The sequence below is a fragment of the Notolabrus celidotus genome, chromosome 11 (assembly GCF_009762535.1).
Source record: "Notolabrus celidotus isolate fNotCel1 chromosome 11, fNotCel1.pri, whole genome shotgun sequence".
In the NCBI taxonomy this organism is placed as follows: domain Eukaryota; kingdom Metazoa; phylum Chordata; class Actinopteri; order Labriformes; family Labridae; genus Notolabrus; species Notolabrus celidotus.
In genome coordinates this window covers 24,468,401-24,482,584 of record NC_048282.1, presented here as the reverse complement: position 1 = coordinate 24,482,584, position 14,184 = coordinate 24,468,401, and the positions used below count along the sequence as shown (strand labels likewise).

At 40.3% G+C, this 14,184-nt stretch overlaps 2 protein-coding genes across 2 annotated transcripts in view; one reads left to right on the top strand and one right to left on the bottom strand.

Moving 5' to 3' along the window:
* The first annotated feature begins 3,548 nt into the window (after nt 1–3,548).
* LOC117821433 (metabotropic glutamate receptor 7-like) overlaps nt 3,549–14,184 on the top strand; it is a 139,987-nt gene continuing 129,351 nt past the window's right edge. The window contains 3 exon segments of the mRNA XM_034695691.1: nt 3,549–3,875; nt 6,258–6,328; nt 9,959–10,012. The gene's annotated coding sequence lies outside the window, so the exon portion shown is untranslated.
* On the bottom strand, nt 10,866–13,458 carry LOC117820899 (amphoterin-induced protein 3-like). Its single transcript, XM_034694831.1, has 2 exons — nt 13,362–13,458; nt 10,866–12,293 (listed from the first exon to the last, which is right to left on the bottom strand). Exon 2 carries the CDS (start codon nt 12,243–12,245, stop codon nt 10,866–10,868), a length of 1,380 nt encoding a protein of 459 aa, XP_034550722.1. The 5' UTR covers nt 12,246–12,293; nt 13,362–13,458.

The following is a 14,184-nucleotide window of genomic DNA, read 5'->3' as shown; positions in this document are numbered from 1 at the left end:
CCTGAATTTTTTATGTGCAGAATGAAGATGGATGACTGTACCTTCAATTCAAGAACTAAAATGTGTTTTGCAGCCTTCAAGTACAATGCACAAATTAAAGAATGGGTCTTATTTTTCAGACAAAACCAAAGTTGTGTTGTGCTCATAAAGAACCTCAAGCCTTCAGATACAATGACTACGACAGGCACAGGGCTCTGCAGGAGAAATCGGTTCTATCTATTTTCTCCAGCAGGGTAAGCTGTGTGTTTAGAAAGCAGTTTGGAGGAAATGCTACACTAAAAAAAACCTCTATAATTGTAATAATTATAATTATCTTTATTTAAACTCAAAAATCATTGAGAGCAAAGCCCTCATTTACAATGACGTCAAGCATATAAAAGAAACATTTAAATACATGACAAGCAAATAAAGATAAAACCTTAAAATAATGACGATCAATTAAAAACAATTAAAAAGTAATGCTAAAACCATTGAAAAGTATTGTTAACACAAAGTTTGTTGAAACAGGTGTAAACAGAGGTAAAAAAGTTTCAAACTAATGATTTAAAATGACTAAAAGAAACAAATGCATCAGTTTTTAAAGTGCTTTGAAGTGAGTTCCATGCAGATGGAGCAAAAAAAAACAGATTTTCCCAGCTCTGAAATAACTGGGAACCTGGAGAGTAAGCCATTTAGTTGACCTTGTGTGTTGTGCACCAGAGGACCAAACTAGCATTGAAGATAAATATGAGGGTAGCATCCCAACAACACTTTATAAATCAACAGGTATGAGTGTAAATCACACCTTTCAGTCAGAGAAGACCTCTGAGACTTCATGCTGAGTGCCTTTTGCCCCTCAACTCAACCGCCACTCAAGGATCATTAAGAGTGTTGATGTCCTCTCTGTATGGGTTTACAGTGTTTCATTAACTCAGTCGAGCATCTGTTCCAAAGAAACACCAGAGGGCGCCCTTTCCCTTTAATGTGGAAAATAGGTTAACATTTATCTCCAGAGCCTCATTCCATTTGTGCAGTAGATATGCCGCCATGGTAACTTTGGAAACTGAGAGAGCTTTTTTTTTCTCCATTAAATCAATTGCAGCTAAGACCCGTAACACAAACACTGGGAAAGATGTTTTTTATACAGCACCTACACTTTATACCGAGTTACATAAACACCTTGAATACCCATTGCAAATACAGTCTAGAGAGAGGAGTTTATTTAATATCATACACATCATTAATTCAATTGAGCTACATAAGAATTAAAATATTTAGATTCCTGAGGGAAAATTAGTTAAATGAAGACTGAATGAAAAGTAAATATGCTGCGATATTGACAAAATTAACAACATAATAGATGTAATAGAGTATTCACCATAAATGTCAATGTGTTGTGTATATTATGTATATTTAACGCTACGTATTCTGTTTACTTTTCCTTAATCTACAGCTGCCAGCTGTTGCTGTTTATCATACACAGTGGTGGACAGTAACAGAGTATATGTACTTGAGTACTGTACTTTACTTGAGAATCATTTTTGGGGGATACTTATTACTTTTACTCCACTACATTCAGAAGACAATTATTGTACTTTTTTACTCCACTACATTTCTATCAGTGCTCTAGTTACTCAATACTTTTGCTTTGAAGTCAGCTCATGAATTTCCTTCTCTTTTCTGAAATCTGATCCCTAAGACAGTAAAATGTGTTTGTGTAGTTCTCTTTGTCTCAGTGGTTTAGCCGTACCTATATATCGTGCGTCTCCACGGTTGAACGTGGCGTAAACACAGAGCAAATTTCACTCAGATCAGGCAGTTCATTTAGAGGTGGTAATGATGGCTATAATTCTCCACCTGAGCACCCATGTCCATATCTTCAGCCCGTGTTAGAGGTTTTTGAAATGAAGAATGATATGTATCGTTTCAAATGTTCTCTCTGTTTCCCACTCTGCTCAAACATACAAAATTCAGAGTCCAACCTGAGAAAGTGTGTTGAGCTATGTAACGTTTGTTTCATTCCAGATGAACATTTCAAACTAAGTTGCCTGCCGGAGTAACTTAGTTTCTGTTTTTATTCCATGGTATAGTTTTTAGAGATTTCAAGTAATGGTTTCTAAATAAACATAATGTAACAGAATGTACTCCAACGTATTCTTGCCTGCACTGATATATTATGAAAATACAAAGTTTTGAGATTTTTTAAGAAGTACTTTGAACACTTAAGTATTTTTAAAAGCAAGTACTTCAGGATTTTAACTCAAGTAATAATTTGACAGAGTAACTTTCACTTGTATTGGAGTAATGTTTGACAAGGAGTATCTATACTTTGACTTAAGTAATGAAGCTGTGTACTTTGTCCACCACTGATCATACTAGTGATGTGTCATGATCAAAAGCTGCAGCTCTGAGAGCCGGTGCTTTATAGTGAATCAGAAGAGCTGGCTCGCATTGAGAGAGAGCCGGCTCCCAGTTTTTTGCTTTCGCTGCTTAGCTCTCTCAGTGCTCAGCCACAGCTCTGCTCACAGCAGAACTTTGTTTTGATTGGTCAGCATGGCGGCCATGCAGCCAATCACATGTGAGGATATAGGATACAGGTGATGGAGGGGAGGCTGTGTATCATGGCTACATCTATTCCTTCTGAGAGGGTCTTCTCAAAGACAGGGCAAATACTCACTGAGAGGAGAAATGGGATCAGACCATCCAAGCTGAGGCATCTGTTTTTTCTCAATGCCAACCTGAGGACATTAACAATGTTTGCTCCAGTTTGGTTCTGGTTCTGTTTGCTTGAGTTTGGTTCTGGTTCTGTTTGCTTGAGTTTGGTTCTGGTTCTGTTTGCTTGAGTTTGGTTCTGGTTCTGTTTGCTTGAGTTTGGTTCTGATTCTGTTCACTTGAGTTTGGTTCTGGATCTGTTTGCTTGAAATTGGTTCTGGTTCTGTTTGCTTGAGTTTGGTTCTGGTTCTGTTTGCTTGAGTTTGGTTCTGATTCTGTTTGCTTGAGTTTGGTTCTGGTTCTGTTCTGTGGATATGTTTGCAGTTTTTTGTTAAATTGTGCATAAAAAAGTTTGATTATTTATTTTATTTATTTATTTAACCTTTATTTAACCAGGTGAGTTAATTGAGAACCAATTCTCATTTGCAATAACGACCTGGGCGAGGAGGCAACACAGGTGGCATGACAATAAATAAAAGACAAAACAAGAAACAGAGAGGACATACATAGATTAAAATACTAAACAAAAGTAAGAATGGTTTTGTAACAGAATAAATGCACAACACTAGGCAATTATAAGGCTTCTCATAAAACAGTACGTAAAGGGTTTTCATCACAAACAATTATTCTTTGCAAAGCTAAGGTAAAATATACGGCTACAAATTATCCTAAATTAAAAGCCGTTCGGGAGTCGAAATAGTCGGCTCTTCTTTTGGGAGCCGAGTCCAAAGAGCCGGATCTCTTAAAAGAGTCGTACTTCCCATCACTAGATCACACAGTATTGATGACAGGGGAATAATAGAAACGACTCGTCTGAGGAGATGAAATACATGACCGAAGTTAGGGGATCCCGGAAGTGCTGTAAATGCCGGAAATACAATGCCGCCGATCGGACCAATCACAGGGCTTGCGGTCCACGTCGAGTTGTACAAATGCAACAGACCCAATGGGCAACATAGACAATCATAGACTCGTTTTTATGGCCTTCTGATAAATGAACGTCCAATGTTTCACTCTCACCTTGGCACTGGTTGGTTCGACCTCTTGGGGAAATTATAAGGCTCCATCACAGCTAATGCTAACTTTGTCTACCTGCTGTCAGGTGCTCAGCAGGTTGCCTCAGGTGGGTTCATTGGAGGTGTTTTGCCACAAGAGGAAGATGAGATGAGTGTGATACTGAACACGTAAGTTTTGCCTCAATAAACCAGAACAATAATGAGATGGTACATTTTCCCAAGTTATAATTTCTCATAATTGAGGCTCATTTCTGGGCTAACTTGTACGATGAATGTAAATATTGTAGGCCTATACTTGATTTTACCTTTATTTCACAACTGCAGTAACTTTGACAAGCAGCTACTTTCCAGATTCAATTAGATATGATAGTAATAAACTACAAGATGTGTCCCCCTGACACACACACTTTTGCAGGGTACTTTTATTATTACTTATTTGCATTGCAAGGTATGGCAGAGACTTGAAACACAAACTTTTAACATTGAATTGGGCTGTTTCCATGTGCCATTATATGAGGCTAAAAACATACAATGATTTTAAGACAACTATATATCAGAAGGAAATACAGGAAGTAAATTAGCCAAAATATGTAGGTGTGATCTTTGATTCCCAATTTCAATATGAAGAAAATTGTCCAAGATCATCAAGAATAATCTGAACTCCTAAGATCTTGTTAATCTATTAAAATCTATTAAGGCTTCCAGCTATACATACACACCATGATGTTATCACACTCCTCTTATTGCATAATTGTCTGGGGCCTGGCCACCCAATCAGTAATGAAGCCTATGTTGTCATTATGCATACAACTCTAAAGCATTGGATCAGAAGCTAATTAAATGGCACCACTGTAAAATTACTATATTTTTTTATTTATAAGACTGTTTTTAAGTGTTTGAATGGCCTTGCCCGAGAACTGACAATACAGTATTTGGTCAGTCCTCTTTCTCAGTTAAAGGACCACAGATCTGAAATACCCTGCCATCAGAAATAAAAACATAAAGTGACTCTAAAGCTCAATACTAAAGTAAAACTATGGCTTCTTCAGAGGTTAACCTGTGAACACTAACTTAGAAGTTTTTCTGTACTCGCTTAACTGTCAGTTCTTACGCATGTAAGTGGCTGCTTGTCTATGTCTGCTTTAATAGTTACTATTTATGCATCTATGATTGTTGGTCCTGTCTGCTTTGCTGTTTGTTCTAACTGCTATGTGTCTGCTTGTCTATGTCTAATTTAACTGTTTCTATTTATGCATCTATGGTTGTTTGTCCTGTCTGCTTTGCTGTTCGTTTCTAACTTTTATGTGTCTGCTTGTCTGTGTCTGCTTCAACTGTTAACAGTGTTGTATCATATGCCTCATTTCCCAAAAGCCTAACCAGGGACAAGGACTAAAAATTAGCCATGGCTAGAAATCCTACATACACTGCTTCGAATTGGTTGCACTTTAATTAGATGTAAAAATGCCTACATGTATTGTCCCTGTCAAATAAACTGATAAATAAATAAAAAATAATGGCTGTTGTTTGTCTGAGCCACCAACTATGCCAAATAAATAGGCTGGTGACTGGAGGAACAACAGATCTTGCAGCTTCAAAGAGCTGCACCCCCAGAGACACATAAGTATCTATTGTATTTCACATTATATACCAAGTTTTATTAGGTACGGATAAGACTTTAAATCTGGAAAGTTTCCTTTCAAGCACAGCCAGAGTTCTATTTTTCCAACAGTTGTTTCAACATTCAGTCAAAACCCCAAGCTGGAGTAAAATAATAAGAGAATAAAAAGAGTTATCAGAATGAATCTCTTATAATGATGAGTATCTTAATCACAGTTTGTGCCAGTCCATACAATAGTTCAGATATTTTACTGGAGGCTGTAAATGGGCACCTGCTAGAGTGCCAAAGTCAGTAAGTGTCTTCTTTAGGCAATCCATCCAACAGTTGTTAGGATGTTTCCGTCTAGACAAAAGTGCTGGACTGGCTGATATTGCCTCCCTAGAGCCATGTGGCCGTTATGGTGAAAAAGAAATAGAACAATAAAGTACATTATTGAGCATCACAGACACTATAACACATTGAGGATAGGGTGCCTTTAATGTCTCAGACAGTAAAAGTCTTTTTTAATGGAAATAGTAAAGCAATAAGTCATCAAACTTCATTTTGGTCATTTCAGTGGGAAAGTGGGACAGATAATAACAAGGGAAGCACCATTACAGTGTGATACAATAAAGCTGGTGGAAATAAATGACACGAGCACTGAGGAAGAGTTAGAAGAAGATGTTGTAGGAGAGTGTTCATGAGCACAGTATAAAACTTAAAATACTTTGAGTCATTGTGGATGTCAGATCTTATAATATGCTGCTAAATTCTACTCACTGCAGCACATAACGACCCCAGAGACACAGTGAGCAGGGATTCTGCCTGCTGCAACAAGCTGCATGGGTTATATCAGGGTGTTGTGATGCACACACTCTTCGTTTGTTTGCACTGAGATGTTATAGATCTACACGTTTGATTGATGTCATTGTCATGTGCTACACACTTCACAGTGATCGGACCAGGACCGGGATCCTGTTGGGCATCCAGCTGCTAGGAAACATGGAACATATCCAGTGCAGAGGTATGATGAACAGCCTGTTGTCTGGTGTGCAGCGGCCCACATTTATTTTTGCTTTTGGGAAGCAAACCAGCCTACCTCCTTAAAAAAAGAACTGCAGTGACATATATCCAGTGTGTGAATTGTTCTGTAACGAATACTGTGTGTGTGTTGAGAACACACTTCTTAGTAATATGTCCAATTAGAATAAAATAAGAGCTTTAGTGGGTTTCGTGACACTGGGCCTCCACTCAGTATGTGTATGTGGGCGTCTGAAAGATGCGTATGTATCTCCCACAGCTGGATGCCTCCACTCCTGCCTGATGACTGTTGTGACAGTTCAGTAATAGCCCCTGTTGACAGTCGAGGCAGGCCTCCACTGGTGGAAGCCAATTCAACTTGTGCTATTCAGAGGAAAACTCCTCGTTTCAGGGTAATTAGATTCTTGAATAAGATGATTTCGAATCCCTCTGAGACCGGGGGAACCAGAGGAAACAATTAATCTGGAAAGGCATGTGCATGCTTTAATTGCAGCTTGATGAGTGTTGTGCTTTGGAAAAGGGCATCTTTTACAGCATCAAGGAGTGCTTCCTTTACATCTAGGTAACTTGTTAGAGCAGTTAAGGGTAATTTGCTGAGAGACTGAGCCAAACTGAATGCAACCTTCGAGCAGCAATGAGATTTTGTTATTATTTTAAGTCTGATTATCAGTGGTAGACAGTAACAAAGTAAATTTACTTGAGTACTGTACTTCAGTACATTTTTTGAGTATCTGTACTTTACTTGAGTATTATTTTTTGGGGAACATATTACTTTTACTCCACTACATTCAGAAGACAATTATTGTACATTTGACTCCACTACATTTCCATTAGTGCTCTAGTTACTCACTGATTTTGCTTTGAAGTCAGCTCATGAATTTCCTTCTCTTTTCTGAAATCTGATCCCTAAGACAGTAAAATGTGTTTGTGTAGTTCTGTTTGTCTCAGTGGTTCAGCCATCCCTGTATATCGTGCGTCTCCACGGTTGAATGTGTAGCAAAAACAGAGCAAATTTCACTCAGATCAGGCAGTTCATTTAGAGGTGCTAATGATGGCTCTAATTCTACACCTGAGCACCCATGGCCTTATCTTCAGCTCGTGTTAGAGGTTTTTGAAATGAAGAATGATATGTATCGTTTCAAATGTTCTCTCTGTTTCCCGCTCTGCATAAACATACAAAAATTCACTGTCCAACCTGAGAAAGCGTGCTGAGCTATGTAATATTTGTTTCATTCCAGATGAACATTTCAAACTAAGTTGTCTGTGCTTGGAGTAACTTAGTTACTGTTTTTATTCCATGGTATAGTTTTTAGAGATTTCAAGTAATGGTTTCTAAATAAACATAATGTTACCGAATGTACTCTTATGTAATCTGGCCTGCACTCATGCTTTGTGAAAATACAATGTTTTGAGATATTTTAAAATGTACTTTGAATACTGAAGTATTTTTAAAAGGAAGTACTTCAGGACTTTAACTCAAGTAATAATCTGACAGAGACACTTTCACTTGTATTGGAGTAATATTTGACATGGAGGATATATACTTTGACTTAAGTAATGAATCTGTGTACTTTGTCCATCACTGCTGATTATACGCTGATTAATGCTAGAATATTATAATGCTCCTATATTGCAGCATATTCTTTATCAGTTTCAAAAGAGCAGTCATGCATAGCAATCTGATAAAGAGTACATTTATGGTGTTCTATTTATACCCTCTTTTTTTCTCCCAAAATGCACTGCAGAGCCCTCGCATTATCAGTAAAGTACTTGGTGTCATAAGGTTAAAATAAAATGCTGGATACCAAATGGCATCAGGACACAAGCTTCCCTCACTCTCACTCTGACACGCTGCCTACACCGAGGTTGATTCCCTAAATCAGCGGAGTGCTTACATAACAGAGTCACCTGCGGACCCTCTGTGAAACAGAAAGCCCTTAATGAAATGCTCACATCGTATCCTCAGTGTTTCAACTCGTCTGCTAATCATATCAGAAACAATAAATCCCAACCTAGCTGGATGTTGTGTCAGAGAGTGGGTACCAGATTAGAGGGATTTAAAAACAGTGAAATTGAGGAAGCACCTGGTTTTTATCCTTGTCTTAATCTCCTAAAACCTAACCCCAACCTATCACAGCGTGTAACGTCTGTAGTACACTGACTCTGAAAAACAACAGATCCTGACTGACTCTAATACAAGATGTTACATCACATGGATGTTATATAATCTTTGTCCAGGAATTTGAATGTGGCTCAGCGTTGTGAAAACATTAAAAACTTTGCTTAATATAACAAGGCAGTAGTAGCGTGATTAAACCCAGCTCTGCAGCACGATGCAGTGCTCTCTCAGTCCACAGATTTTTGCCTAATCCCTGAGAGTTTAATGGTGATGAAATTCAAAGAGCTAGTCTGTCCCTGTTACATGCACGGCTGCGCATTTGATTTCAGATTTCCACCTTTTTAGTTCATGAACATACATTGCAGTCGCTTGACTATTTTAGTCTCCTCAGGCTTGAAAGAAGGCAAATTTTAATTAAGCGTTTAGAAAAAATCAAAGAGTACTCCTTAAAGGACATGCTCTTCTTTATAGGATTGGCTGCTACAGCTTCTCTTTGACATTTTATAAAGGATTACATCTAATCCAATGCAATCTCAATGCAATCTTTAGTCCCACTCAATGTTTGCATTGAGCTTAAACAGCAACTCAAAACATTATGGATTCATGGACTTAAGAAATTGATTTATTTCTTTTGAGGGTACTGTTTGTCTCATCAGGTTTTAAAAATCCCTCCATCCCCGACCACCCGTATGATCTCTTTGGTCTTTCATGTCATCGACTTAATGTTCTCATCCCACTCCCTTCTATCCTGTGCATGTCCTTCTTCAACATTGACTTTCATCCCTGCTGTTTCCTGTTATTCGGAGCACGTTACACTCAATTAAAAAAAAAACAAGGCCATACAAAGTAACGCTCGGGGGTTTGCGTCGGAGCTGCTTGAAATACTTGTTGCTTCAGTTCAAATTTTGTGCTTTTGTTTGTTCCACATTGTTCAAAGTGCTCCGCTGTGTTTGATCAAAGAGATGCTGTCTTTGAAGAGCGCTGCAATTGCCATTTGTTTTGGGTTTTGTTGACACTCCTGATTTCTGTTCTTTGCTATTTGCCAGATAAGAGGCGCGCAGATGGCGAGTCGCTGTATTTCCGCTGTTAGATGAATGCAACAGGTTTATTGTCAGATATGTATATGAATGATGGATTACTGCTGGATACACCTCTGTGTTCTGCTTGATAAGAATTTTAAATGATTGTTTAAAGCTACGGCTCCTGGACAAAAACACTTGCTGCTTTTCTTGCTGCATCTTAATTCCTCTATTTTCATGTGATAGAAATGGATTTGAGTAAATTCCCTTCAGAGGCAAGAGTATATCAGCAGAGCATGCTTTGGTCTAAAGAAACTTTTAATTGGAAAGAGGTACAGAAGTTTAAAGTAGTTGGAGTGACTTTTTGGTGCTTGATAATATAAGAGCCTGTATAGATATCTTAATGTGGTGCTAGCGTCTCTATCAAACTAAACGTGGAGGGACTAACTCAGGATTTTCCACGTTGTGTTTTCAGGACAAAGCATGGAGCAGGACCAACATGGAGTCATGTGACTGAGGTTTTCCCGTGGTAAGTACTGCATTAATCCATGTTGTCTTTATGGTCCTCCGAAAACCTCTGACCTGTTGACTCCAGGTCTGACTCCGCTCATATTGACGGTTTGTTGTTGTAGTTAAGTGAAATACGATCTGGTGATAACACTGAGTGTTTTATTCTGAAAATTAACTGTATGTTTTCATTTTGTTTTGGTGCCTGACTTCCTGTCCCGCTCCATCTTCTCTCGCAAATCGATGCGTCGTGGTCCGGCAGAAATAGAAGTCTTGCGTATCTGATCCGGAGGGCTCTGACCTGCCGGATCAGAGATGCAGCCGAAACGCAACGGAGAGGATCCAGTGGGAGTTAACACATTGACTAGAATAGAAACCTATCAAATCGGGTGCTGTGACAGACCGGGCACAGACCCGGTGGAATTCGGCCGTTACAGTTCATAGCTGTAAACTTAGTGTTTTTCCAAAGCTTTCTTGCCTCCCGAAAACACTTTCTTTCATTCCCTTATCCCGTGAGAAATATTCCCTCTTCCATTTTTGTACCTGAGCACACAGAGAAGTTATTAGCTGATTTTAAGGTCTAATAATGGCTCTACTTTGATTTAGCAAAGTCAGAACACAGAGGACGATAAACCAAAGTTGAAACTTTCATTTCGACTACACTGGGTCAGATGACAGAGGAGGAGATATCACTTTTTCTCTCTAAACTTCAGCTGGCAGACAGGAGAGAGACATCATGTTCTTGTTTTATTTCAGCTTTCAAACTCCTCTGATGCATTTAACGCTGATTCCTGAGTAAGGTTTTTTTTTTTTTTTGCTTTCTCTAGAGGTCATCTGTTTCTGATGCAACAAAGTAAAGAAAAACTTCTTCTACATCAGCTTTCAAGTGTCCACTCTGTTCCATCCCCACTTAACATCGGCTCCATAAACGCTACGTGCTTGTTAGCTTGGATTTTGGCCTGATCTCTCGCTGACGGGCAGAATACAGAAGGCAGGGCGCTGGAGTCGAAGGACGCATTGGGGATAACTGGAGGCTTGGGCTGTTTGCAGCAGCTGCAGCGACACGGGGTCAGGTAGAGGTAGATAAGGATGAAGACCATAGTCACCACGCAGCCCAGCAGTGTTGTGTAGCCGGTGTTGAAGGATTCGGCTGGAGGCAGCAGCACCGTCACATTCACCTCCCGGCTTGCGTTCAGCGACTGTTTAATATCCACAGCTATGCACACGTACATGCCTGAGTCATTGACCTTGGCTGCTTGAATCTCCAAGGTGCCATTAGGAAAAAGGCTAATTAGCGTGTCATTAATGCTGTCCTCGGTGATGTACCCCTTGCTGGGGGAGAGCCATGTAAATGAGAGCTCTGTGCTGCTCAGGGACGTTTGGCAGTCTAGACGCACTCTTCCTCCCTCAGAAACCAAGACGTTGGAGAGGAGCACGGTCACTGGCTGCGAGACGGCTTTTTCCACAGAGCAGTTGTTGAAGAAGCGGGGGTGTCGGAGAAACCGGATGGACGCCCGATGATCCCCGAAGATGGTGCAAGTGTGCTCATCTGTAAAGTCCTTCAGGGTGTCGTAGCCTCTCAGATCCCAATGCCAGAACACGCTGTACATGGAGCAGTCGCAGATCAGAGAGTTGTTGTGGAGGTACAAACCTCGCTGCACCAGCCTGGGCAAAGCTTTCACATCCTCCCATTGCAGGCGAGACATCCGGTTGGATGAGAGGTCCAGCATGGTGAGGAAAGGGTGACTGTGGTCTTGGATAGAGAAGAAGGGGAAGTGTGTGATCTGGTTGAGGCTGAAGTAAGCCTTTTTTAAGCTGCTCAGGCCGATGAGTATACCGGGCTCCACCAGTGCGATCTTATTATTGTATAAAAGGAGCTCCTCCAGCCTCCACAGCCCCTGGAAATAGTGCTGCTCCACTACCTGCAGCTTGTTCGAGGACAGGTCAAGGTGCCTAAGGCTGGAGGCGTTGTTAAACACCCCGATCCCCAGGGAGGTGAGCTGGTTGTGAGCCATGTGGAGGTTTTCCAGTCTGGGCATCAATTTGAAGCTGCCTGGACCCAGCCAGGACAGATAGTTGTGACTGATGTCAAGAGTGGCAGAGAAGGAAGGCAGGGGCTGGGGTAACTTGGACAGACCTGTGGAGCTACAGCTCACTGTGTCAGACAAACAGAGGCAAATAGATGGACATGCCTCATCAGAGGGGAGGAAACGGAGCAGCAACAGGAACAGGCCTGGATACGGTCCAGAGGTCATGTTTCTAGAAGTCGGATTCTTCAAGGTTTCTAATCCCTCCGGTGCTCCCTGGTCAGATAAGAATCAAATGAGAAACAGCGTGATATATTAAAAACCTATTCTTTTTCCACCCACCTGCTGCTTTGAGCTGCTCAACAGACGTATAATATGACTTCAAGGTTAATGCCGTATGGGAACTCTCAGTATCCACGGCAGGAGATGAAAAATGGTTCCAACGTAGAAGCGACAAATCCCTTTTGACCCAGAAAATCTTTTCATCTATTGCATGACCTCAGACTATGTGGATATGTATCGTCTGTGTAGAGAAATAATGCTTCTCATGGAGTAATCCTTATAGGACTATATGTAATTATATATTCCATTATTGTTTCAATTTAATCTGAATTAATTGATTGAATTTGCATGCATAGAAAAAAACATGCCTACAGATTCCCTCTGAAGCCAGTTTTTGTGTAGAACTTCATGATATTTAATGCATTTATGCCTCACTAAAAATGCTTCAAGTAATACTTTAAAGTTAGGGTTGGTAGTCACGGTAAACTAGCATGAATTTTAATGTAGCATTTCCTCAGGACTCCGCCTACCCCCCCCCCCTCCCCTCGGAGCTCCTCCAAAACGACGCCCCTGATTCGCAACCATATGATCGTGACTGATTCAAAACCGGTCCTCAGCACATTGTTTATGTTTTGCACAACGTCAACTCATGTCTCACTCAGCAGTAAGAAAACACCAAAACATTATCATAGTGAAAGTTAAAAACACAAACAAACATGCAGGACGAGATTTGATTGGTTTCATAATTTGGCTCCTGATGGCAGGGATTGGTTGGTGTTGTCCCAGGTTTACTCCAGCTGTAGATAGCAGCTTTTTTCACTCTTTTTTAAAGAACACATTATGTATTGATTGCCATCGGGACAGAAAGATCATTTTAACCAGTATAACAAAAAGTGTATCTAAATCTGACTACCAACCCCAGCTTTAATTATCACAATAATTTGGCAGCAGTTGTTTGCACCATTTACGATTTAGGTTCCCAATCATTATCCATTAAATTGGAATCTTTAAACAAAACATGATTTTTTTTAAATGTCGTACACACAAAGGGAGATACTTTACCTGAAAAAAGCGTCTCTTCTTACTTCTCTCTGTCAGATGATTTGTAGCTAAGCATCATCAGAGATCAGTTTCCCCTCTGCTGACGTGTAAGTCTGTGTGACTTTGAAGGCAAAAAGGGGAAAAGTTCACACCACTTCCAGACAACTGAACAATTTGGCTCACTTAGTTAATCCCATTCTCCCCTCCGAAAAGAGAGAGGAAAAAAAAAACACTTATCCAAAGTGCTTAGCTACAACATGAGACTCCAACTTTCCTTGGCTTTTTTTTCCCCTCCTCGAAGTTGTACCCCCATCAGTGAGAACCCACAACATTGCTGTCTAATCCTTATCTCCTCCTCAGATCCGCCTCCCCAGGCGCTACAGAAACAATGCTTTAGCCTCTTCTTTCCAGCCAAGTTTAAGGTCCCCTACCGGCTTTCTCCTCGCCCCAAATGAATGTGCCGCTCAACAAACATCCTGCAGTGCTTTTGCGGTGTATAACAAACAGCACAGAGCTTACTTAATCTCCCACAATCCCCTCCTCCTCCTCTGTGTCATTTAGAGACCAGGCTTGTGTCTCTCGTTCTCATCATTAAGTAATGATGCTTGTGGCTGCCCCTTCCCGCTCTCTGTCGTACTTCCTGCCTCTACACGGTATCAGTTTTCTCAGTGTTCGATTGATATCCTGTTCCATTAAACATTTAATGTTTTCACCCACAGATTAGTAGAACCAGAGGAGCTTTTCTCCTGAATATTACATGTGTTATCAGGCAACCTTTCCCCATTATTCTCAGATGACTGGAACTTTACTTTCCCAGCTTTATAATTATTTTTTGTGGCTGTAC

Coding starts and splice junctions, on each gene's coding strand:
- LOC117820899 (XM_034694831.1), bottom strand. CDS start 12,245: ATGACCTCTGGACCGTATCCAGGCCTGTTCCTGTTGCTGCTCCGTTTC.